At 44.2% G+C, this 26,791-nt stretch overlaps 1 protein-coding gene across 1 annotated transcript in view; it reads left to right on the top strand.

The window, feature by feature from the left end:
• Positions 1-9,421: 9,421 nt before the first annotated feature.
• MCUR1 (mitochondrial calcium uniporter regulator 1) overlaps positions 9,422-26,791 on the top strand; it is a 44,990-nt gene continuing 27,620 nt past the window's right edge. The window contains exons 1-7 of the mRNA XM_073676688.1: positions 9,422-9,680; positions 11,645-11,761; positions 11,864-11,967; positions 15,987-16,088; positions 17,192-17,233; positions 20,697-20,768; positions 26,040-26,093. Of these exons, the coding sequence (XP_073532789.1) occupies positions 9,602-9,680; positions 11,645-11,761; positions 11,864-11,967; positions 15,987-16,088; positions 17,192-17,233; positions 20,697-20,768; positions 26,040-26,093 (570 nt within the window). The 5' untranslated portion in view covers positions 9,422-9,601. The remainder of the gene's footprint in view (positions 9,681-11,644; positions 11,762-11,863; positions 11,968-15,986; positions 16,089-17,191; positions 17,234-20,696; positions 20,769-26,039; positions 26,094-26,791) is intronic.

Genomic DNA, 26,791 nt, shown 5'->3' with positions numbered 1-26,791 from the left:
AGGGGGTCAGTTGCAGAGGATGGGGGTTGTGGTGGTGCAGCGAGGATGGAAATGAGACTCAGAGTCGGGCTGTGCAGTTCAGGGTTTGTTTACTTACTGCAGTTGTTCTGGTCACTCCGGCCTTAAGTGACCACCCGAGCCGCGCTGCGTCCACCAGGTCCTGGACTCAGCCAACCCCCAGGTGATTCTGGAGCGTGGTCCTGAGCTCCCTTTCTGTCCTGTCCTCTTCTCTGGCCTTCCCCACCAGGGATCCACCTATGTCCGGCTCCCTCGGGCCTCTTGGTGGTAAACCCTTGTCTCTGGGTTCCCTGACCCTATTCCTGGTCTGCCTTCCGGGTGGATTTAGTGGGTGATCGTGGCAGATCCTGCCCACGACCTCCGGTTCCTGGCTAAGGTGTGCTGTAGCCTCTGCCAGCTTGGGATCCGGTACCCTGTTGCCAACTCTTCACCCTTTGGTCTAATTTGGGCTCTTGGAGTTCCTTCTGTCTCCCCCTCTGGGTCTTTCTTTCTCCTCTCTCTCTCTCTTGGCCTTGGAGCTGCTCTTCTCCTCTGCTCTGACAGACTGACCTCACTCTGCAAAAGACTGACCCTGATCTAAGATGGTTCCCACCTTATATACTCCCTCTATGTGTGAGCTCAGGTGACCAGCACCCAATGAGCTCCTAGCATTACCCAGACTGCTCCCCCTATCTGCCCCTACACTACTGGGATGTTCCACCCCCCTCCCACTCCAGCCAGGAACAGACACTGTCGTACCTGCACATTTCTCTAGTGGGAGTACCATCGGTCTGTTCCTCGGAAATGGGATGTGTGTAGTGCATGCAGCTAACTGAGCTCAGTTCCACACTCCATCCTTACCCGGGAGTGGAATATCACACCTCTGGGTTGAGGTGCAATACCCCTGTAGCAGCCGAATCCTCAGGGTGCTACATATTCGCTGTTCAGGAGGTGCAGTTTTTGGGTACTTGTTGTGTTCTTCAGGTTTTCAAATGGATCCGGAGAAGATCTGTGCAGTCCTTGACTGGGAACGTCCTGAGAACCTAAAGGCCCTACAACGTTTTCTGGGCTTTACTAATTTTTACAGGAAATTCATCCAAAATTACTCTGTTGTAGTGAAACCCCTTACTGACATGACTAAGAAGGGGTCTGATTTTTCCAAATGGTCAACCTGATGTTTCTCAACCCTTTATTGTTTAGGTCGATGCTTCGGATGTCGGGGTTGGGGCTGTGTTGTCTCAGGCTTCGTCCCCTGGTAAATGGCGTCCATGCACCTTCTTTTCTTAAAAATTGTCTTCAGCTGAGAGAAATTATGACGTGGGTAATAGGGAACTTTTGGCGATCAAATTGGCGTTCGAGGAATGGCGAAACTGGTTGGAGGGTGCTGTCCATCCTATTACTGTTATTACTGACCATAAGAACCTGTCATATCTCCAGTCAGCTAAACGTCTCAACCCTAGGCAAGCCAAATGGTCCCTGTTTTGTACTAGGTTCAACTTTGTTGCCACTTTTCGTCCAGGGGTCAAAAATGTCAAAGCTGATGCTTTGTCCCGGAGCTTTCCTGGTGGTGGTGACCATGAGAGCCCTGCCCCGATATTGCAGAAAGGGGTAGTCATTTCGGCTCTTTATCCTGAACTAGAGGGTGAGGTGTTGGAGGCTCAGGGGGGCAAGCCTGCCTCCTCCCCTTCAGCAAAGTTATTTGTACCCTCTGATCTGTGGCATAAAGTAATCAAGTAGCATCATAACTCTGTGCTTGCTGAGCATCCAGGTGGTAATGCAAACGCAGACCTCCTCTCTCGTCGTTTTTGGTGGCCAGGGTTGCATCAGGATGTGATTGGACACGTAGCTGCTTGTACTATTTGCGTGCGTTCTAAGGTTTTGCATACCCATGCGTCTGGTACTCTTCTTCCGCTACTCATCCTTAGCAGGCCATGGACACACATGTCCATGGATTTCATTACTGACCTACCGGTTTCTGCAGGCAAAACAGTGGTTTTGGTGGTAGTAGATAGGTTCAGTAAAATGGTTCACTTCGTTGCTTTACCTGCACTTCCCAATGCTAAGACACTTGCCCAGGTGTTCATAAATGAGATTGTGAAGCTTCATGGGGTTCAATCCGATGTGGTGTCTGATCGGGGAACCCAGTTTGTTTCCAAGTTCTGGAAGGCATTCTGTTCTCAACTGGGGGTGCAGCTGTCCTTTTCCTCTGCCTTCCACCCTCAGTCGAATGGTCAGAATGAGCATGTCAATCAAAACTTGGAGACATATCTCAGGTGTTTTGTCTCCGAAAATCAGGAGGATTGGGCATCCTACTTACCGCTGGCAGAATTTGCCATCAGTAATCATCGTCAAGAATCCACTGGCAGGTCACCGTTCTTCGGTGCATATGGTTATCATCCACAGTTTGGTACCTTCAGTGGAGGTGGAGCTTCAGGAGTTCCTGAGGAGGAACGGTTTGCTTAATCGCTCTCCTAGGTATGGCAGGGTGTTCTCTGTAATTTAAAGACCATGGTTGACAGGTATAAACATATGGCTGACAGAAAACGCTTGCCAGGTCCGGACCTGAATGTGAATGACTTTGTGTGGTGGTCTATCAAGAATATAAGATTGAAAGTTCCTTCTTGGAAGCTGGGACCTAGGTTTATTGGTCCATACAAATTAACCGCTGTCATTCCACAGGTCCTTACTCAAAAGGTACATAGAACCTCTTGAGACCTCACCTCTACCACTGCCTCCAGTAATGGTTGATGGTAACCTGGAGTTCGAGATTTCGAGGATTGTAGATTCTCCTCTCCAACGTCGTTCTCTTCAATACATGGTGCACTGGAAAGGCTATGTTCAGAGGAGAGGATGTGGGTTTCAGCATCAGAGGTGAACACTCCCAGATTGGTTCGCTCTTTTCACACCTCTTTTCCTGAGAAACCCGGTCCTGAGTGTCCGGAGGCCACTCGTAGAGGGGGGGTACTGTCACGGGTGTGTCGGAGGTGACAGACAGTCGCCCTGCAGTGACTTGTAGGAGATCTTCACATTTGGCATAGCAGACAGCTTCCTAGATAGGAGGCTGTCTTTAGGACCCAGCGAATACCTCCCTCTGGCCTGGGTGTATAAATACCTGGTCTCTCTAGGTGGGCTACGCTGGTTATACTCATTCCTTCCTGGATCTTGGCTGTAGCAACACCACGTCCTCTCTGGAGTCTTGAGGCCGTGTGCACTGTTGGAGTTCATTTGAAGCTAAGCCGTTATTCCCTTGTTTTGTCTTTCCCTATTGTCTTTAGTTGCCAGCGGAGATTGACTAGTGCTCATCTCCTTCCACCCCTAGTTGTAGCCTTACACTAGGGACAGCAGGGCAAGGCACGTGATCGCCGACTGCTGCGGAGGCTGTTTAGGGACATTTAGGGGAGACAGGGTGACGCTAGTCCAGATTAGGAGGTCACCACTTCCCCCTTTCCCTAGTATCTGGGCTCCCTTCCCCCTTGCCCTCTGTGTTGTACTCACACCTGGCGTTGCTCTCTGTGTTGCACTCTCATCTGGCGTGACAAATGGTTTAAATCAAAGCACATTCATGTATTTAACGCCTTCACCACCTTGAGTTTTTCCATTTTTGTGTTTTTGTTTTTTGCTTCCCAGAGCCATAACTTTTTTATTTTTCCGTCAATATAGCCAAGTGACGGCGTGACGAGTTGTACTTTTGAACGACATCATTGATTTTACCATATAGTGTACTGGAAAACGGGAAAAAAAATCCAAGTGCGATGAAATTGAAAAAAAAGTGCAATTCCACAATTGTTTTTTTTTTTTTTTTACCATGTTCACTAAATGCTAAAACTGACCTGCCTCCATGTCATTACGAGTTCGTAGATAGCAAACATGTATAGGTTCTTTTTATTTAAGTGGTGAAAAAAAAATCCAAAGTTTGTTAAGAAAGGCGCCATTTTCTGAGACCCGTACCATATAGTCTGAAAAAGGGGAGGAAAGAACCAAGACCAGTGAATCACCATGGTATAACCCAGTGAGAGGTGGTCCATGAGCAATAAGGAGGAAAATCACATATCCATATACATGAACAGGAGCGCCCTGTAAAAAAAACCGACATATACTGTATAAGGATATGCAGAGTAGACATATACAGTATAACTATATTAATATTTATTAATCAATGGTCTTCTCAAACAATCAGATGAAACCCAGCAAAATAACATAAAATGCATCATAACTAAAAAAAATAATATACTCCCATATAGGGAAATTGGGCATTCCAGCTTTAGCCTCAGGGTTCCTAGGGTGAATCATACATGGTATATGATTTACCATATATATATTTAAATATTAACACACAGCTACACTGGGACGAGGGCATATAAAGGTGAAACACAGGGCACTGCAAACCCCACAACTCCCCCACAAAACAAATTATAAAATGACACTAAGTTTAAAGTCTACATTGAGGCCATTGAGCCTCAAAGTGTTAAGTCTCATCCATTCTAGCTCTTTCCTTTTGAGAATACCCTCCCTGTCACCTCCTCTTCTCAAGGGGGGAACACGATCTATAATACAAAATTTTAGTTGGCGCTCACTGTGGCTACACTCAAGAAAATGCCTAGAGACATATATATAAGGGGCTTACGCAAGTTTGAGCATAAACACCCCTTTGAAAAGTAAGATTTTATTCAATATCTTACTGGATACAAGAACAATTTGCAAAATTTTGACTGAGTTTCATAGAACATTTTTTAAGCTATAACATGGTAGTATGGTAGTGATTGTAGCATTTTCTCTTTCAATAGAGAAGCAGTACATCTGTGATTTCATGATACCATCAATGAAATGTAGCTCTCCGAGGCCAGCAGCACTCATGCAGCTCCACATAAGGACACTGCCACCACCATTATTCACTGTAGGCGCCATACATTTTTCTATGTACTCCTCACTTTTGCAATGCTATACAGTTTTGAAGCCATCAGTTCTAAAAACATTTATCTTGGTCTCATCACTCTAGAGCAGAGCTGGGCAAAGTGTGGCCCGCAGGCCACATCAGGCCCTCTGGCTTTTCCACTCCGGCCTGTGGACTGAGACAGCTGAGGGGTTGAAAAAGGTAGCCCTTGGGCCACATCATACCCTCAGCTGAGTGTCCACCGCTTCTCGCTGTCACTGCTATCCACATCCTCGGCTCCTTCTTCCACCAATTATTGTCCGACTAAGACAGCAAACGTGATGACACATTGTGCTACAGCTGCGAGTCAGTGCACAGGTGATAGGAGCATAGCGCTGAGAGAATGAGAGAGAGGTATGTTATTTTTTTCTTTCATATGTGTACAGGATATTTACATATCTATAGGAGGCTATGTGGGGGCTCATGCTGTATATTGCAGGCTATGTGAGGGCTCATGCTGTAAATTGGAGGCTATGTGGGGGCTCATACTGTATATAAGGGGCTATGTGGGGCTCATACTGTATATTGGAGGCTATGTGGGGGCTCATACTGTATATTGGAGGCTATGTGGGGGCTCATACTGTATATAAGGGGCTATGTAGAGCTCATACTGTATATTGGAGGCTATGTGGAGCTCATACTGTATATTGGAGGCTATGAGGGGGCTCATACTGTATATAAGGGGCTATGTAGAGCTCATACTGTATATTGGAGGCTATGTGGAGCTCATACTGTATATTGGAGGCTATGAGGGGGCTCATACTGTATATAATAGGCTATGTGGGGGCTCATACTTTATATAGGAGGCTATGTTGGGCTCATACTGTATATTGGAGGCTATGTGGGCGCTTATGCTGTATATAGGAAAGCTATGTGGGGACTCGTGCTGTATATAGGGGGCTGTGTGGGGGCTCATGCTGTATATAAGGAGGCTATGAGGTGGCTCATGCTGTATATAGGAAGGCTGTGTGGGGGCTCATTCTGTATATAGGGAGACTGCGTGAGGGCTCATGCTTTATATAGGGAGGCTGTGTGGGGGCTCATGCTGTATATAGAGAGGTTGTGTAGCAGCTCATGCTGTTTATAGGGAGGCTGCATCAGGGCTCATACTATATGATTGAAGCTGTGTGGAGGCTCATGCTGTATGTAATGAGGCTGTGTGGGGGCTCATTCTGTATGTAAGAAGCAGTTTGGAGGCTCACACTGTATATAGGAAGATTATATGGTGACTCATGCTATATACAGGGAAGCTATGTGGGGGCTGATGCTGTATATAGGGAGTCTGTGTGGGGGCTCTTTCTGTATATAGGGAGGATATGTAGGGGCTCATGCTTTATATAAGGAGGTTGAGTGGGGGCTTATGCTGTGTATAGGGAGGTTGTGTGGGGGCTCATGCTGTATATAGGGAGTCTGTGTAGGTGATCATGCTGGCTATAAGGAGCCTGTGTGGGGGCTCATTCTGTATATAGGGAACCTGAGTGAGGGCTCATTCTGTATATAAGGAGGCTGTCTGGGGACTCATGCTTTATATAGGAAGGCTGTACTGTACATAGGGGATGTCAACATACTTAATTCTGCTAAATAATAAGTGATAATATAAATATAAAATAATTATAATTGAAATTAATATGTTAATATTAATATTGAGCATAATTAATTTCAGCCAATTGGTTCAGCTCTCCACAACAGTCAAGGTTTCTCATGTGGCCCCCCGGGAAAATTAATTGCCCACTCCTGTCTTAGAGTATAGTGTCTCAGTAGTCTTCATATCGTGGGTAGCATGTATCAGCTACTGGTTGTACAATCACAACCAAGCATATTGTTGCAGCGTTTCAGAGAAAAACATACAACCAGAATAACCTGAAATTATCCCTATTATGACTTTCCTCTCTGTCCTTAGTCCAGGGCACATTTTGACAAAGTTCCTACTTGTCTTGGTCTGGGGCAGAGAGGAACACTGAGAAGACAGCCCGAGGGCAGAGAGGAACACTGAAGAGATAGCTCAAGGGCAGAGAGGAATGCTGAAGAGACAGCCCGAGGGCAGAGAGGAAGGCTGAGGAGACAGCCAGAGCCCAGAGAGGAATGCTGAAGAGATAGACCGAGGGCAGAGAGAAACACTGAGGAAACATCCTGAGGACAGAGAGGAACACCGAGGAGACAGCCCAAGAGTAGAGGGGAACACTGAGGAGACAGCCCAAGTGTAGAGGGGAACACTGAGGAGAGCCTGAGGGCAGAGAGGAACACTGAGGAGAAAGCACGAGGGCAGAGGGGAACGCTGGGGAGAAAGCATGAGGGCAGAGAGGAACTCTGAGGAGAAAGCACGAGGGCAGAGGGGAATGCTGGGGAGAAAGTATGAGGGCAGAGAGGAACACTGAGGAGAAAGCACAAGGGCAGAGAGGAACGCTGAGGAGAAAGCACGAGGGCAGAGGAGAACGCTGGGGAGAAAGCATAAGGGCAGAGAGGAACACTGAGGAGAAAGCACGGGGGCAGAGAGGAACGATGGGAGAAAGCACGAGGGCAGAGAGGAACGCTGAGGAGAAAGCACAAGAGTAGAGAGGAACCATGAGAGAAAGCACAAGTGCAGAGAGGAACGCTGAGGAGAAAGCACGAGGGCAGAGAGGAACCCTGGGAGAAAGCACGAGGGCAGAGAGGAACCCTGGGAGAAAGCACGAGGGCAGAGAGGAACACTGAGGAGAAAGCACAAGGGCAGAGGAGGACCCTAGGAGAAAGCATGAGGGCAGAGAGGAACACTGAGGAGAAAGCAAGAGGGCAGAAGGGAACCCTGGGAGAAAGCACGAGGGTAGAGAGGAACGCTGAGGAGAAAGCACGAGGGCAGAGAGGAACGCTGGGGAGAAAGCACGAGGGTAGAGGAGAACGTTGAGGAGAAAGCCTGAGGGCAGAGAGGAACGGTGAGGAGAAAGCACGAGGGCAAAGGAGAATGCTGGGGAGAAAGCATGAGGGCAGAGAGGAACGCTGAGGAGAAAGCACAAGGGCAGAGGGGAACCCTGGGGGAAAGCACGATGGCAGAGAGGAACACTGAGGAGAAAGCACGAGGGCAGAGGAGAATGCCGGGGAGAAAGCACGAGGGCAGAGAGGAACGCTGAGGAGAAAGCATGAGTGCCGAGGGGAACACTGGGGTGAAAGCACGAGGGCAGAGAGGAACGCCGAGGAGAAAGCACGAGGGCAGAGGGGAACGCTGGGAAGAAAGCACGAGGGCAGAGAGGAACGCTGTGGAGAAAGCATGAGGGCAGAGAGGAATGCTGAGGAGAAAGCACAAGGGCAGAGAGGAACCATGGGAGAAAGCACGAGGGCAGAGAGGAACGCTGGGGAGAAAGCACGAGGACAGAGGGTAACGCTGGGGAGACAAACAGAGGGAAAAGAATGCTGAGGACACTGAGGAGACAGCCCATGGCCTGAGAGGAACACTGAGGAGACAGCCCGTGGGCTGAGAGGAACACTGAGGAGACAGCCCGTGGGCTGAGAGGAACACTGAGGAGACAGCCCAAGTGTAGAGGGGAACACTGAGGAGACAGCCCAAGTGTAGAGGGGAACACTGAGGAGAGCCTGAGGGCAGAGAGGAACACTGAGGAGAAAGCACGAGGGCAGAGAGGAACGCTGAGGAGAAAGCACGAGGGCAGAGAGGAACGCTGAGGAGAAAGCACGAGGGCAGAGAGGAACGCTGAGGAGAAAGCACGAGGGCAGAGGGGAACGCTGGGGAGACAAACAGAGGGAAAAGAATGCTGAGAACACTGAGGAGACAGCCCAAGTGTAGAGGAGAGCACTGAGGAGAGCCTGAGGGCAGAGAGGAACACTGAGGAGACAGCCCAAGGGTAGAGAGCTCTTCACGGTTGAGCTGATGACAAATCCGTTCCAAGCTGCTTTCAACTGTTCTACTCCTTTAATGGACAGGACAGCAAAAAAATGTTTTGCAGTAGTGTGAACACAGCCTTCAACTGGTTGTCCATTAGTTTATAAACTTTTCCTAATGTGGCCAGGAGAGAATGAAGAGGTAAATGGCTGTGTCTGGTGTGAACGGCATGGCCTAAAATGTTGCCAGTAGTGTGCCGCTTTTTCTGCCCTTTCTCTTCTACAATATTCGGGAGGTATGATGTTTGATGGGAGTGGGGCTGTGTTCTATTGTTTGTATATTATGCAGTCATAGCAGCTTGCACCTGTTCACATTCTTTCTTTATTACATTTGGTGGTAGTAATCAAAAAAAAAAGTTGTGTATTTTTTTATATTTTAACACTATAAAAGCAGGAAAGAATGAAGTACTTCCCTAGACTTGAGGATTTGTTAGTTGCCATGCATGTGAATAATATAGCTGTTCACGGACATGCTATAAATAAAGTTGTCTCAGTGGTGGATGCAGCGCCACCTTGTGTCCACGCTTTATACTACGTAACGTCTCGGCACGGAGGACAGCACAGCCTGCTGACGTAACTTGACAGGGACACGCCCATTTCCGCATCAACTTTTGTATTTTGCGAACTTTATTGCTTGTCTGCGCTGATGGTTTTGAACACAAATAAAGCAATACATGTGGGCGTTGCCGCTGGGATTTGACTTAGTTATGAGTGACACATAGAGGTGTCGGACGGGAGCTGCGCCGGCTGAGGTCAGGGCTATGTGCTGGTGACGGGACACCTTGTGGCCGCCGGCGCTGCCTCACTATGTTGAGCTACGGACGTTGTGCGCAGTCCTATGTGAAGCGTATGCACGCCATAGCGGTCCGGAGACCGCGCGGTGGAGGTGAGAGCTGTGGTCAGGACTAGCGCATGCGCAGCTGTAGTCCTCTGCATGGCCTGGAATTTCTGGGACCTGTACTGCCTCATTTGCTCTGCTGTCTGGTTACTATGGATGAAAGCTCCAGTTTCCATACAGGAGGCCTAGCTGAGTTTACATGGCCATTGTAATCTGACACAAGAAGGGAAAACAAATCCCATTAAAGGGGTCCTCTGATCTCATGTATGAGGCATCCACAGGTCACATTCAGAATGTACCTGATGGGAATACCCCTTTAATTATAAAGGCATAAATAGTATGACTGGCAGGAAAGCACTGCATAGACTGGTTTCCTGTCCCATCTAGATTGATAATGGGGACTAGAGATCAGAACCACCGATGTCCCTTGTTTACATCCATCATCTCATTAGTGCTACACCAGATGTCCGATTAAGGTCCGAGTGCGGACTGATTTTCATCTGTGAGATCCATGTGTCCATTTTTTACGGCCGCGTGACATACGTTTTCATACAGAAACATTAAAAAAATGTACATGATGAATACAGTTTCCTAGGTTTATAAGTGTAGAACTGTATCTGTAAAAATCAGACGCTACTGGGATGGTCCTTGTGGGATCCAAATTTTTTTTTTTTTTTTACGCACCTTTAGACTTGAATGGGTGGGATTCAAAAGATTCGGACCAAGAGAAAATTAGTTCACAGCCCCTTTGAATAACATGGGCCCGTGTGATGTCCGTGTGCTATGTGATGAAAAATGGGGCAGCACACATCCGATTTATACGCTCGTCTGCAAGAGCCCTAAAGGAGCCGATCAGCTGCGGCCCTCTCAATCTGTCAGAGCATGAAGAAACGATGCAATTGATCAGTGACGGCTGATTGGCTGCAGCAGTCACATGATGCCCCCCTGCCAGATGTGGATGCCAGTAGACTGGAGAGGATGCAATAGAGAATACAGTGCTGAATACACTATCTTCTTCTTTTTTTTTAACCCACACTGGCCCCATTAAATTGTTTTTCCATGTACAACATATTGATGAAGTGCCATCAGCATCAGATCAGTGGGATCTGATACTCGGCACCTGGCGTATCGCTTTGTGTAAGCAGGAGATGGCAATGTTCTGTGCCAGTAGAATTGTGGTCAGCCTGTCTAAACAGTACGATTAATGGACACGTGACCAGGCTAATTATACCCTAAGATTAGCCAAACTCATTAGTTTTGTCCGACTATGTAATGTAGGCAATTTGCTCAATAGATGTTGGGAGAGAAAAAAAGTATTGATTTCAACAGTCCTGATCCGTTGTTCATGGGAAATAAGCGTCTGACAGCAGCCTATTCCCTTCTCCTTAGGCCTCATTCACACATCCGTTTTCTCATATGTGCCAACCTTTTTTTGTGTAGGATATTACACAGACACATTATAGCATTTCCCAGCTTTCACACGTCTTTCTTGTGGATTGAAGGTCTGCAAAATAAATGCAGTGATAGATCCAAGTTTGGTCTGATTTACCACGTATCATTGAATAGGTCTGTGATATGAATGGAAAGGACATGGATGCCATCCATATTATACATGCATCCTGTCCTTTACAAACACAGTGTGTGTGAATTTGGACTTGCTCAGGGCACATTCAGACATGTGTGTTAATCGGTCCAAGATCGGACCGCAATGCACGGACTGGTCACGGGTCTCCCAACCCGAGCATAAAGGCTTTATAGAAATGTATGAAGCTGTCACGCTCAGGTCGGGAGAGCCGCGACCAGTCCATGCATTCCGGTCCGATATTGGACCGATTAGCACACACTTCTGAATGTGCCCCTATCCTAAATGAATACTAAACTGACACATGTGGACCAGAAGAATTAACAATTATAATTGTCGTATCTTCCTGTCCCTTCAGACAGAAATGAAATGATAGCTGTGTGTTACATGTGGTATGGTACAGTAGTGCGCAATCTGCTCTATTTTACAGCTTGTAATGTGTCGAGTATATCAGCCAAGTGCACGCATAAGAGGACGGTGTTTTCAGCCGTTGGAAAGAGACTCTACTTTGACACTCATGCGATTGTTCAAATCCTGGAGGCCCGAGGTAACTTATTTTGCATGGCTTGTCCTTGTACCCCATATTACTGTTCACTATATTATCTTTCTTTAGACATTTTGCTAATTATCTCATGTTTATTTCTCCTAGGGTTTACAACTCAGCAGTCTGAGATGATTGTATTGGCTTTGCTTAAAATCATGAATGCCAATATGGACCTCATATATCAGGACATGGTTTCCAAAGTACAGCAGGTTATTATTATTTATTATTATAGCGCCATTTCTTCCAAGGCTCTTTTTTTTTTTAATCAGATGGTTTTTATCAACTTTTATAAAGATTTTCACAAAGGTAAAAATAAAAAAAAACACCAACAACCAGGCAAACATTGCAGAAACACAGTTCTCCACCCCCCAACCTTAAGAAGCATTAAACATGAGTTATTTATACTTCTTGGCTCTGCAAAACCTGCATAATTAGATGAACAAATATTTGAACATAGTAACAATAGTCATTCCAATTACATATAACCTGTGGAAGTACTAATAACATTGTTATTCATTTTCAAAGAAGTTTAATTCCATGGCTCTTTACATAATAAAAAGCAAGTACAATAATCTTGAACAATACAAGTCACTTAATGGTACAGGAGGAGAGAGGACCCTGCCCGCAAGGGCCACAATCTACAAGGGATGGGTGAGGATACAGTAGGTGAGGGTAGAGCTTGTTGTGCAGCGGTATGGTGGAGCGCTGGTTACTGCAGGTTGTAGGCTTGTCGGAACAGGTAGGTCTTCAGGTTCTTTTTGAAGGTTTCCACGGTAAGCTAGAGTCTGATGTGTTGGGGTAGAGCGTTCCAGAGTAAATGGGATGCATGGGAAAAATCTTGTATGCAATTATAGGAAGAGGGGAGTAGAGAAGGAGATCTTGTGAGGATCGGAGGTTGCGTGCAGGTAAGTACAGGGATACTAGGTCACAGATGTATTAAAGAGACAGGTTGTGGATGGCTTTGTATGCCAAAGTTAGGGTTTTGAACTGGTGTCTCTGGGCAATGGGGAGCCAGTGAAGGGATTGACAGAGAGGAGAGGCCAGGGGACAGGTGGATTAGTCGGGCAGCAGAGGTTAGGATAGATTGGAGGGGTGCAGGAGTGTTAGAGGGGATGCCACTGAGCAGGAGGTTGTTGTAGTCAAGGCGGGAGATGATGATGGCATGCACTAGTGTTTTTGCAGATTCTTGGTTAAGGAATGTACGGATCTGACAGAGATATTTTTGAGTTGGAGTCAGCAGGAATTGGAAAGGTCTTGGATGTGTGGTGTGAAGGAGAGGTTAGAGTCAAAGGTTACCCCGAGGCAGCGAGCTTGCGGGACTGGGGAGGGTGGGCAGCCTTTGACTTTGATGGATAGGTCTGTTGGGGGGGATTTAATGAGATGGGAGAAAAATGATGAATTCTGTTTTATCCATATTAAGTTTCAGAAATCTAGCACTATCAGAGAAGAAGGATGAAATATCGGTCAGACATTGTGGGATTCTGTTTAGTAAGGAGTTTATATCAGGTCCAGAGAGATAGATCTGTGTGTCATCAGCATACAGATAATACTGAAAGCCGTGAGACTATGAGCTGTCCCAAGCCGAAAGTGTAGATGGAGAAGAGCAGGGATCCTAGAACTGAACCTTGGGGGACACCAACAGATAGGGGGCGAGGTGAGAAGGTGGTGTGTGAGTGAGAGACGTTGAATGTCCAGTCTATTGGATATGAAGAGATCCAAGATAGGGCCAAGTCTGTGATGCCAAGAGATGAGAGAATCTGTAATAAGAGGGAATGATCCCCTGTGTCAAAAGCAGATGACAGGTCCAGGAGGAGGACGAGGACAGAGTAGTGTCGCTTGGATTTGGGGGTTAGTAGGTCATTGGTGACTTTAGTTACAGCAGTTTCGGTGGAATGATGGAAAACACTGGGGGCTACCATATGTACACTGTTTAAAACCTCTCCATGAGTAATGAGTAAGAAAAGAAGGTGAATTTTTTTACCTTTATTTCTGCCAGGGTGAATATGTAGTCAGAAGTGCAAGTTGGGGCCTGGGGCACTGTAGCTAGTGATCAGGCCAGTTGAGCTGACCATACACATGAGATAGCCATCAGCTGAACCTTTTTGCTGACAGCTATCTCTCCTGACTCTCCAATACGTGAGCTCTTAACCATGTGTTCCTGTGTTTTCAACTGGGAGGCTATGTGCCCACGATGTTGAAATGCTCCGGATTTTTTCCTGAGCGTTTCTGCATCTCCCTGGCAGAAAAAACGCATGTGGATTGTACATGCGGATTGTACATGCGTTTTTCCTGCCAGGGACATGCGGAAGTGAAGCGTTCTTCACATGCATTTCCGCATGCGGGTTGTCAAGCGCTTTCCAAGCGATTTTTAGCATCACTTGGAAAGTGCTTGACAACTTGGTCACACTATATAAATCCATGCAAACGGCATGGATTTATATAGTGTGACCGTAAAGAATGTTAAAAAATAAAAAAAATAACTATATACTTACCTTCTGATGGCCCCCGGAGTCTTTATTCGATCCGTCCTGGCTTGCCGGCAGCTCGCGGTACTCTGAAGGACCTGCCGTCACATGACGTCAGCGCAGGTCCTTCAGTCCACCGCGATCTGCCGTCAAGCGAAGACCAGCACACCGGGGGCCAACAGAAGGTAAATATAATATTTATTTTTTATTTTATTCTTTTTTTTACAGGTTCTATGGTACCCGGGTCCGGAGGAGAGTCTACTCTTCTCCAGACCCGGGTACCATCCGCACATTGAAACGTTTGGATTCCGCATGTACAGATGCAGTGATATGATATGGAATCCGAGCGTTCCAATGCAAGTCAATGGCGGCGAAAGCGCAGCGCTTCCGCAAAATAATTGTCAGTGCTGCGGATTTTTCCGCAATGATAATCCGCAGCGGAAATTTCCGCAGCATGTGCACAGCACATGCGGATTATCATTGGGGAACATGGCAGGCCTTCTACCAAGCGTTTTTTAAGCGTTTCTGCAGCGGAATTGGCGCTGCAAAAACGCTTAAAAAAACGCATTGTGTGCACACAGCCGGAGAGAGGATAAATCTTCAGCCAGACACCTGTCAGCAGCTTATCTTTTGAAAACAAAAGGGATTGGGCCTTGGAATTCCAATTCTTATGTCTCCTGACATCATGTGTCAAGGGGGGAGGGGGAAGACAGGAGGTGAATCGCCAGTCCCACCAAAAACAACAGATTCTGCCGATTTGTATCTTGTACATGGGGCCTGTATGAACTGGGGCACTTTTTCCTGTGAGCAGAACAGTCCAAACCAGCAAAAATAAATATTTCCTTACATAGACTTAATAGCAATACAACACGAATATCTCCAGTTGTCAGTAGAGAAGTCGTTAATAGCTACAACACCGTTCATCTATTGCAAAGAAGGGGTTAAAGGGAACTAGTCATGAGATTCATACTGCCCAAACCCTGGTCAGCATGAATCGGACACGGGCTGTGTAATGGCAGCATTTCAGGGAAAACATACTTTTGAACGCTGGCCAGCTTCTCCCTGCCTTCTCCTGCTGACTGACAGGTCTCTGCCTAAGGGTGCACTCAGATGCCTGTACAAATAGGTCCAAGAGCGGACCATAATGCATGGACTGACCACAGGTCTCCTGACCCAAGCTTGACGCCTTCATATATTTCTATGAAGCTGTCACGCCCGGATCGGGAGATCCACGGCTAGTCCGTGCATTGTGGTCCGCTCTTGGACCTATTTGTACAGATGTCTGAGTGCGCCCAACATGTGTACATTGTGAAAGACTTCTCAGTCAAAGCCAGTGTCTGATTCATGCTGTGTGTTGTTCGGGCAGCATGAATCTGATTGCAGGATTTCTTTAATGCCAACATCCATAGTGGTATATGGTCAGGAATGTCAGTCTTCCTGGTGGTCGAAGATTGTGGTTAATGGTAACATCCCTGGCGTCTAAGATAGTGAAATGGTCTAGGGTAATTACAGCGGTCATCGTGTTTAGAAAATCCATATTTTATTAAATAGGTTGATTGGACACTTGTGTAATCTATGAGGAAACACCGTAACAAGTGGATGTGCTGGGACCTGCAGAGACTGATCCTTTTTGTGGCCAGAATTCCCTGTGAGGGTATTTAATAGTTCTCTGAACAAGATATATATTTACCCTGTAGTCACAATTTTTAGATGCTATTGAGCTTGTGATGAAGCTAATTGAGGGTCTTTGCATTTCATTTCAGGAGATCAGTCTTCAGCAGGTCATGTCACACATAGCCTCTGCAAAAAAGGACATGATCATCTTGGAGAAAAGTGAATTTTCAGCTCTCAGAACAGAAAATGAGGTACTGTTTACTTAAAATATTAGGAATTAACGTGTATAATGCAAGGCTGTTGTATTGAGTTATTGTCTGGCCTAAGCCAAAATGTCAGATGGTAGTCGGAGAATCTAAACCAAAAGTGAAAACTTATAGCCGAGCTTCCTGTTATAAGTTTTTTTCTCTGAATCAAAATAAATATTCTCAAATATCTATGGAATTAAAACAAATGGGATTACTAGATTTGGGCAGACTTAAGTCATGACTGACTTTATGTGGTGAGTAAAACTTTTCATTTAGACTGAATAGCGCCTGTGCAGTTGCACTGATTCTGGACTAGTTTTTCTTCTGTGCCTTCTGTTCCAAAGTTATGTCCCCCGGTAATAAGGACACATTCAGTATTTTACATCAGTATTTGTAAAGCAAAATTAGGAGTGGAACAATCAGGAAAAGTATATTAGAAACACGTCACCACTTCTGCATTTATTACCCATTCCTCCTTTTTGCATACAAATACTGATGTGAAATACTGAGAAAATACTGAATTTGTGAATGTGGCCTAATGGTGCAATTTTTCCATTCAACAACTGGGCATATACCACAGAACTTCTATGTGGGTGTGGCTGTGTTTTGATTGGCCTTTATCCGAGGCGAAAAATCAAACGCCCCTAGAGACGTTCTGTGGTATACACCCAGTTGGCTGAAGGGAAAATTTTCACCATTATTACCAAGGGACATAACTTTAGAACAGAAGACTAGAGGAAAATTGTTCCTGAATCAGTGGAGCAGTGGCAATTAGAGGAGGTACTCAGTTTATATTAAAAAAAAATCCAGTGAAAGGTCCTCTCTAAAGAAGGTTATCTAGTGCCTCCTAGTTCCCCACGTGGAGGTGAACGGCCATGTTGATGCAGTATTGCTTGGTTGATTGCCAAGTAGTGGTTGGTATCATGCAAATACAGCCGGTATCAGACGCACAACCTATTCTTATTAATAGGACCGTATGCCGGCCATGTCAACAGTGCCTTGCACCTCCTGGTGCAGAAGAGAGAAGAACTGGATAACACCTTTAATTGTTATTTTATTTCTAATTATTTAGAACAGTTCTTCATTTTGTATTTTGTTTTTTTTAGAGACTAAAGAGTGAGCTAGAGCAACTGAAGAAACAGTCAATTGTGAGTGTCAAATCCCATCTGCTCAACATTCCAAATTCAGTTCTGATTTTCCATGTAGTACACAAGCTCTTACATTTACAATGTTATGATTTAATACAAAACGAAAGTCTACATATCTAGGGAATAACACAGTCCTCACCAGTCACAGTGCTGCTTTTGTATTTCCAGAACAATTTATGAAATAAAAGCTGAATGAGTACAGTGCTTTGAAAAAAGTATTCATACTTGCCACATTTTTTCACGTTACACCCACGAACTTAAATGTAGTTAATTGAGATTATATATGATATACCAACACAAAGTAGAAGTATTTGTAAAAATGTAAAGAAAATGATACATGGCTTTCTAATTATTTTAAAAATATAAATCTGAAAATTGTGATGTGCATTTGTATTCAGCCCCCTGAGTCAATACTTTGTAGGGCCACCTTTCGTTGCAATTACTGCTGCAAGTCTTTTGCAGTATGTCTCTACCAGCTTTACACATGTAGAGACTGAAAATTTTTCCTATACTTCTTTGCACACTAGCTCTAGCACAGTGAGATTGGATGGAGAGCGTCTGTGAACAGCAATTTTCAAGTCTTACAACAGATTCTCAATGGATTTTAATGGGTCTGGACTGTGACTGGGCTATGCAAGCACATGAATATACATTGATCTAAACCATTCCATTGTAGCTCTGGCAGTATGTTTAGGGTTGTTGTCCTGCTGGAAGGACGCCCTTGTCTCAAGTCTTGCAGGCTCTAACAGATTTTCCTCCAGGAATGCCCTGTATTTAGCTCCATCCATCTTCCCATTAAAGGGACTGTCAACACAGGATGACTGTTTAAGCTAAGTCTCGCCGCTTGGTGCTTCATGGCAGGGCCAATCATTTAAATACACCTTCCCACCTGCTTGGTTTCTATCTATTTAAATGATTGGCCCTGCTGTTAAGCACCGAGCGCCTGTACTTTGTTTGAAGACTCATTCTGTGCTGACAGTCCCTTTAACTCTGACTGGCTTCCCTGCCCCTCCTAAAGAAAAGCATCCCCGCAACATGATTATGCCACTGCCATGTTTAACGGTGAGGATGGTGTTTTCAGTCTGATGTGCAGTGTTCTGCCACATAAAACCTTTTGCATTTAGCCCAAAAAGTCCTACTGACCAGACAAACCAAGGCACCGTCTTCCACATGCTAGCTGTGTCTCCTACATGGCTTTTTGAAACTACAAACGAAACTTCTTTTGACTTGCTTTCTGAAATGGCTTTCTTTTAATTCTCCTACCTGAGTGTTGAATCTATGCAACTCCTCCCGAGTGACCCTGGGCCTCTTAACTGCTTCTCTAATTAATGCTCTCTGTGCTTGGGATGTTGGTTTAGGTAGACTGCCATGTCTTAGTAGGTTTTCAGTTGTGCAATACTCCTTCCATTTTTGGATGAGCGATTGAACAGTGCTCCATGAGCTGTTCAGAGCTTACTGTATTTTTTTATAACCTAACCTTGCTTTACTCTTCAACTTTATCCCTGACCTGTCTGGTGTGTTCCTTGGTTTTCATGATGCTATTTGATACCTACTGTTCTCAAGCAAAACCTCCTGAGGCCTTCACAGAACAGCTGTAGTTATACTGAGAATAAATTGCACACAGGGGGATTCAATTTACTAATTATGTGGCTTCTGGAGGCAATTGGTAATTCAGGATTATACTTAGAGTTATCAGACTATATTGGGCTGAATAAAATTGCACAACACAATTTTCAGATTATATTTTTTAAATAATTAGAAAACCATGTATCACTTCCTTTTCACTTCACAAATTCTTGCTACTTTGTGTTGGTATATCACATAAAATCCCAATAAAATACATTTAAGTTTGTGGGTGTGACGTGGAAAAGTTCACGGGGTATGAATACTTTTTCAAGGCACTGTATACAGTTTTGATAAAAGAGGCTGAGTAGTTATGTATAAAGACTTTTGAATCTCTCTGTGTTTATCGACAAATATAGATGAGTATTACTTCTTAATATACTTTATATTAAAATGCAGGCTCCACATTGATGAGCATACAAAAGAAATAGAAGCGCTTTAATATTATCTGAACCTCTCCCGGTACAAGCGGAAGTGTTTTACTAATAAAGGACCCCACACACATTATTTAAAAGTTTGCCGAACTCGAACATATCAGAGGAGAAAAGGATCAGGCCACTGGAATTTCAACGGCCGATCCTATGGCTTACAGGGAAGATAAACTGCTGGCAGAGGACTGATGGCATCTTTCTCCTCTCTCCCTGCTAGCAACACATAAACTCTTCTCTGAACCTAGCTCTCATGTATTTAGGGAGGTTGGTCTGACAGCTGACTGCGGAATGAACGTTCGGTCTACTGTTATCTCATGTATGGCCAAGTTAAGGGTGAGACCAGATCTAATATAGAGGACTATAGACATACTAGAACCAGAAGTCCACACAAAGTATATTACTCAACAATGAACTTGTAACACCAAGAAGGAAAAGTTGTAGAATTATGGAAATCACAGGATGAATAGAAATGTTAATGATATGCAAATGATAAAACTATGGAAACAAAATTTTCAAAACATCTTAATTTATTCATTATCAAGTTTGAGCACCACAAGCAGAAATACAGGCACTTACACACTGTGACATTCTATCAATGAGGTTATTCATGTTTGTCTGAGGAATGTTGCTCAATCTGCTATGAGCAGCTTGTGTGTGGCCTAAACATGCTACCATGGCCTGCATCATCTCCAGACTTGTCTCCGATTGAGCACATCTGGGACATCATTGGTCATCAATTGCAAAAGGAGCTGCCAGCAGCGGATCTTGATGATTTACATGCCCAAGTGTATTCCGCTTAGCAGAAAATTCCTCAGCCAATCATTAATAACTTCACTCATAGCATGCCAAGTCGTGTAAGTGAGTGTATTTCTTTGCCAGGTTCTCATACTCGATAGCGAATAAATGTGCTCAGTTAGTGTATATATATATTTTTTTTTTCTATAAAGATAATGACATTGATACCTTTACAAACTATACATTCATATTCCTGTTGGGGTCCATCTCACTGTGGTAAATTGTGAAGCTAGTGAGCTTGTTTTCTATTGTGTACTTTGGCTTTTTCCATACAAGAGATTAGTTTGCTTTGGCTATGTCCTACATTGTGAAAGCAAGGGAAAAATTGCAAAGTCAGAGATGAATTCTCCATATGGGTGATGGACATTTTGTTTATCAGTATCTTCAGCTTAAACCTGGTTCTGTAAGATATATCATAAATTGCTTACATCAACTCCACAGTGACAGAATAATGAAATTGGTGTCCTAATGCTTTTATACTGCAAACCCAATAACAAATGTTGCGCCTTTCTACACAAAACTACAGTCCCATATATAAATCCTTGTAAAGCTCATATGAGCTGTAGCTATACTGCTTCTTTACACTGATCCTTTTTTTTATTTTTACTGTTAAGGATGAAATTACCAAAGTCCGTGCAAATAACAAACTAGATTTTAATTTGGAGAAAAGCAGAGTAAAAGAAATGGTAAGCATTGCCTTTGTGGTGTGTAAAATCCTTGAATTGGGAGTAAGCTTTTTCCTGCAATCCAGGATCGTTCTGCATGAAAATTCAGTTGCATAGCATTATTTTAGTTAGTGCTCATACTCCTCTGCGTTTAAAACGGACGGGTGCAATCCAATCAAAAATCGGATTGTACTCTGACTAATGTTAGTCAATGATTCTGTGTTCATCTGTGATTTTTTTATTTCTCAGCTCAGATCGGACTGAGAAAAAATCGCAGCATGCTGTAAGTGGCCTTGTATATCGCCAATGCAAGTCAGTGGGTGCAAAAAAAAAATCGCATGGCACACAGACCATGCGTGTGCCATGCGATTTTTACACACTCATCACATAGGAAACCCGACATTTCCTAATCCGAGTGCAGTAAATTCACAACCGGCAGAATAGAATACAATAGATATACAGTGGGGAAAATAAGTATTTGATACACTGGCGATTTTGCAAGTTTTCACATCTACAAAGAATGGAGAGGTCTGTAATTTTTATCGTAGGTACACTTCAACTGTGAGGGACAGAATTTAAAAAAAAAAATCCAGAAAATCACATTCTGATTTTTCACATAATTAATTTGCAGTTTTTTGCATGAAGTAAGTACCGTATATACTCAAGTGTAAGCCGACCCGAATATAAGCTGAGGCACTTAATTTTGCCACAAAAAACTGGGAAAACTTATTGAGTCAAGTATAAGCCTAGGTTGGGAAATGCAGAAGCTACTGGTAAATTTCCCCATCCTGGAAAAGAATTGCCCCCTCATCACCAATCCTGGTATGCATGGCACCCCTCATCCCCCTCCCAATCCTGGTATGCATGGACCCCCATCACTGCACACAAAAAAAAATAAACACTTCTACTCACCTTCCTTCCCTTTACTCCAGCGCTGCTCCTGTTCTGCCAGCAGCTCACCTTCACATCTGAGCAGCGCATGACATCACTACCATGTGCCCTCAGACGCCGAGAGCTGCGGGGATAGTCACTCCTCCACGCCGGGACTATGGTAGTGGAGAGGCGTGAATATCTATGTTCTTCAATTGCGTGCGCACAATGTCAGCAGCGCCGCAGCTCCTGCTGCGGCTCAGTGATTTTCTGTGCCCACTATTAGAGAGTATGAATATTCACCCTTCTCCACGCGTTCACATGGGCGTGGAGAAGGGTGAATATTCATTTTCCTTTAGCATAGGGCACACGTAGTAGCTGCAGCAGCGGCTACTGCGTGTGCCCCGCTCCTCCGCCGCCTCAACCCTACCACTATCCACCACCGGAATGTATATACAATAAAGTATATACCCGAGTATAAGCCGAGGAGGGCTTTTTCAGCCTATAAAAAGGGCTGAAAAAGTCGGCTTTTACTCGAGTGTATACAGTATTTTATACAATACAAAAACAGAACAGAAACCTTTGTTTGCCATTATAGAGGTCAGACGTTTTCTGTAGTTCTTGACCATGTTTGCTCACGCTGACCCACTCTTCCATACAGATCTTCTCCAGATCTTTCAGGTTTTGGGACTCCTGCTGGACAACATTGAGTTTCAGCTCCCTCCAAAGATTTTCTGTTGGGTTCAGGTCTGGAGACAGGCTAGGCCACTCCAGGACCTTGAAATGCTTCTTACGGAGCCACTCCTTAGTTTCCCTGGCTGTGTGTTTTGAGTCATTGTCATGCTAGAAGACCCAGCCACGACCCATCTTCAGTGCTCTTACTGAAGGAAGGAGTTTGTTGGCCAAAATCTCATGACACATGACCCCATCCATTCTCCTTTCAATACAGTGCAGTTGTACTGTCCCCTTTGTAGAAAAGCACCCCCAAAGTATGATGATTCCCCCACCATGCTTCACAGTTGGGACAGTGTTCTTGGGGTTGTACTCATCCTTCTTCCTCCAAACACGGCGAGTGAAGATGATACCAAATAGTTCTATTTTGGTCTCATCTAACCACATGACCTTCTCTCATGCCTCCTCTGGATCATCCAGATGGTCATTGGCGAACTTCAAACGGGCCTGGATATGTGCTGGAGTGAGCAGGGGGACCTTGCTTGCCCTTCAGGATTTTAATCCATGATAGCGTAGTGTGTTACTAACGATTTGAGACTGTGGTTTAAGCTCTCTTCAGGTCATTGACCAGGTCCTCCCATATAGTTCTGGGCTGATTCCTGACCTTTCTCTGAATCATCCATACCCCACTCGGTGAGAACTTGCATGGAGCCCCAGACCGAGGAAGATTGAGTCATCTTGTGTTTCTTCCATTTTCTAATAACTGTGCCAACAATTGTTGCCTTCTCACCAAACTACTTGCCTATTGTCCTGAAGCCCATCTCAGCATTGTGCAGATCTACAATTTTGTCCCTGGTGTCCTTAGACAGCCCCGTGTTCTTGGCCATGGTGGGGAGGTTGGAGTGTGATTGATTGAGTGTGTGGACTGGTGTCTTTTATACAGGTAACGAGTTCAAACAGGTGTAATAATACAGGTAATGAGTACAGAGTAGGAGGGCTGCTTAAATAAAAACTATAAGGTCTATGATGGCCAGAATTCTTGCTGGTTGGTAGGTGATCAAATACTTATTTCATGCAATAAAATGCAATTTAATTATTTAAAAATCATACAATGTGATTTTCTGGTTTTATTTTTAGATTCTGTCTCTCACAGTTGAAGTGTACCTACAATAAAAATTACAGACCTCTCCATTCTTTGTAGGTGGGAAAACTTGCAAAATCAGCAGTGTATCAAATACTTATTCTCCCCACTGTAGATAGAATAAAAGAAAAAAAAAATGGCGTGGGGTCCCCTATATTATTCTTAACCAACTGAGGAAATGCCGACAGCTGGGGGCTTCTGTTTATAGTCTGGGAAGGAGGTAATAAAGATGGAGCTTCCCAGGCTATTAATATCATCCCACAGCTGTCTTTGTAGCCTTTACTTGTTTTTACAAGGGGGGACTCCAAAAAAATGACGTGGGGTCCCCCCTATATTTAATAAACAGCAATAGCTAAACAGACAACTGTGGGTTGATATTAATAGCCTAGGAAGGGGCCATCGATATTGGTCCCCTCCCAGACTTAGAACATCAGCACTCAGCCGCTCCAGAAATGACGCATATGGTCACCTCACTGACGTCACTGCTCGCTTCATGAGACTCACACAGCAAGCAGTGATGCCATTGATATGATCAGAGTTCATCGGCTATGCACTCCAGTCTCCTTACTGAAGTCAGTGCGCACATCATTTTTTTGGGGGGGTCCTCCCTTGTATTAACCAGTAAAGCCTGAGCACACAGCTGTGAGCTGATATTAATAACCTGGGAAGCTCCATGTTTATTACCCTCTTGCCAGACTATAAACATCAGCCCCCAGCTGTCGGCTTTCCCTCAGCTGGTTATGAAAAATATGGGGGACGGCACTCCAGTTTTTTATTTTAATTCTTTAATTATTAGTTAAATATGTGTACAGTAAACTACACACACTCCACTAATTATATGTCTCACTGACCTATTTCTTACTATCATCCATCTATCTATATATCCATCTATCTATATTTGTACATAAGATTGTTTTATTAGTTGGAAAACTAGCTTGAAGTGACCTAGAGAATTACTGTATGTAAATGCTGATGTTAAAAATGCATTCAATACGCATGTCATACGTATGGGTAGGTGGGAAAAATCAGTGTACTCGCATGACACTCGTCCTACTTTTCAGGAACAACGTCGGACCGATTTTGTTTACGCCGATGAGTGTGAGCACTAAAATGTTTACTCTTTTTAAGTGTAATCCCTTAAAAGCTAATAAAACCGCACCCTGCTTTACTATTGGGAAGTGCTAGGTTGTAATGGAAGCGATTTATCATGAATGCTTTTTATTAAGAAGGTACCTTGCAGGTTTTACAAATATGAATGCTACTTTGAATGTAAGTAAATACTTTATGTAGAAAAAGACATGGCATGAAGGACGACTGTTGGGACAGAGTTGGAGAACCTGCGACATAGCTCTGAGACTGGCCTTACACCTTGGCTGCAATGCTGGAGGAATAAGAGCTTATTCTTTTTGTGGTTTCACTTGTGTTCTGTTGTGAATTTCTGATTTCACCAGGAGCCCCATTGGCATCCGCATTATAGTGTGCTCTCATACAGTGTGCAAATAACTATTGAGTAACTAAAAGTGTCAAAATAATTCTTCAATACAGTTGCATAAATATTAGTCTTGTATGCTTCAGTTATCACTAAATTCTGCAAAAATATACTATACAGTGCATAGCATAGCCTTGAATCAAAACAAAATGAGCAAATATCCCGCAGTAAGTAAACAGCAATAGTACATGTAAATGACATGGGGTACTTAGTTGACACTGTTTTGATCAAAAAAGCTAAAAGCCAACCCACTGCGACCAGGTGTACCCAATCAGGTTGGCCCATCTCTAATTTGAAACCTCTCTATGTGCCAGCCGGCATCAATAGAAGGGCAGAGCAGGACCCAGGCCTGTAGTCACCTGCCCGTGGGAAAGGTATATAAACTAAATGCATAGCCCAAAAATATACAGTGCAAAAGTAGCAGTGCCACACAGTTTCCAATATGATTATTATGGTGGTTGCAAGCATTGGCTGGCTGGTAATCTCTGACTGCTTTACTGTGAGCAGCTGATAAAGCCTGGAAGAAACCATAAATAGCCTATGGCTATGTTCACACACGTCATTTTTGTGGCATTTTTTAATGCAAATAAGAAACTGCATTTTACAGTACCAGCAAAAGCTATGAGATTTCAGAAATCTCATGCACACGCTTGTTTTATTTTTTCCTGACTGACTGAGAGCTTCAGTGTTTTTGAAATCTGCAGCATGTCAGTTCTTTTAGCATTTTTTCACCCATAGAAAGCAACGAGAAAGTGTTTTGCTGCATTTTTGGTGAATAAAACTGAGTTTGCTAAACATAGACAAATCACACATGTAATCCTCACCAAAAAAAATCTGCAAAACATGTGTTTTTAACTCAATGTTTTGGCTGTATAAAAAAAAATGCTGCGTGTGAACATAGCCTGTCTGGCCCTGACTGCAGCTATCACAACATAGTTGCCATTGCTAAAGTGGCTGAATCAACAACACATGGCAAGGGTTTCTTTCAGCTAGTGACGAAATGTCAAACTAAAATTAATCTATCTACAGAGAAGACAGCTAAGGCACTATTTTTATGACTAACTCTTCTATGTCATTTTTTAAGGCACCTATTCATACATGTTCCATTTTTTTCACATAGTATGCCAGCAATGGACGGAAACTTGTGGAACATCGTACAGAAATAGTAGAAATGGTAAGTGCTGCATTTATTTATAATGAGCAATAGCACAAACTGTATATTTCTTATATACACTCATCAAAAAATTAAGAGTCCACATTAAGTATCCCATTATAACCCCAAGTCAACTAACCTTCCGGGATATCAATCTGTCCAGAAACCTAAGCGATTGTGAAACAATGTCACCTGCTCTGGTGCAACAAATGCACTGGAGAGGTACCATAAGATAACCTCAACAAAAGGAATGGTTTTACAGATGGTGGCCACAGATGGTTATCCTCCTCCTTACTGACTGATTCCTCTTACGTTTTGCCAGTTTCTTTGTCACTATTGGTAGCAGTGTATAGTGCCTGCAACACATTAAGGTTGTGCAGGCAGTCCAGCTTCTCCAGGATGGCACATCCATACATGCCATCGCAAGATGGTTTGCTGTGTCTTCCAGCACAATCTCAAGAGCATGGAGCCATTACACAAGGAGAGTTGGACCAGGCATTAGAAGACCATCAGCCCAGCAGGAGGTATCTGCTGCTTTGAAGGTGCTTCTCTTGTTCCTCATTGTACAGAGCCCTTACTGGTGCACACGTTTCTGACCAAGCTATCTGAAAGAGTCCATGAAGTCTCATTATCATGCAATGTGACCCCAGCTCACAGTCCTGCACCGTGTAGCTATATTGGCATTTGCCAAAGAACACGAGAATTGCCAGGTCCATCAA

This window comes from Phyllobates terribilis, unplaced genomic scaffold, assembly GCF_046119375.1.
Source record: "Phyllobates terribilis strain yellow unplaced genomic scaffold, ASM4611937v1 Scaffold_4__5_contigs__length_816908805, whole genome shotgun sequence".
NCBI lineage: Eukaryota > Metazoa > Chordata > Amphibia > Anura > Dendrobatidae > Phyllobates > Phyllobates terribilis.
The sequence above is the reverse complement of the archived record's forward strand: the minus strand, read 5'-3'. Positions and strand labels throughout refer to the sequence as shown.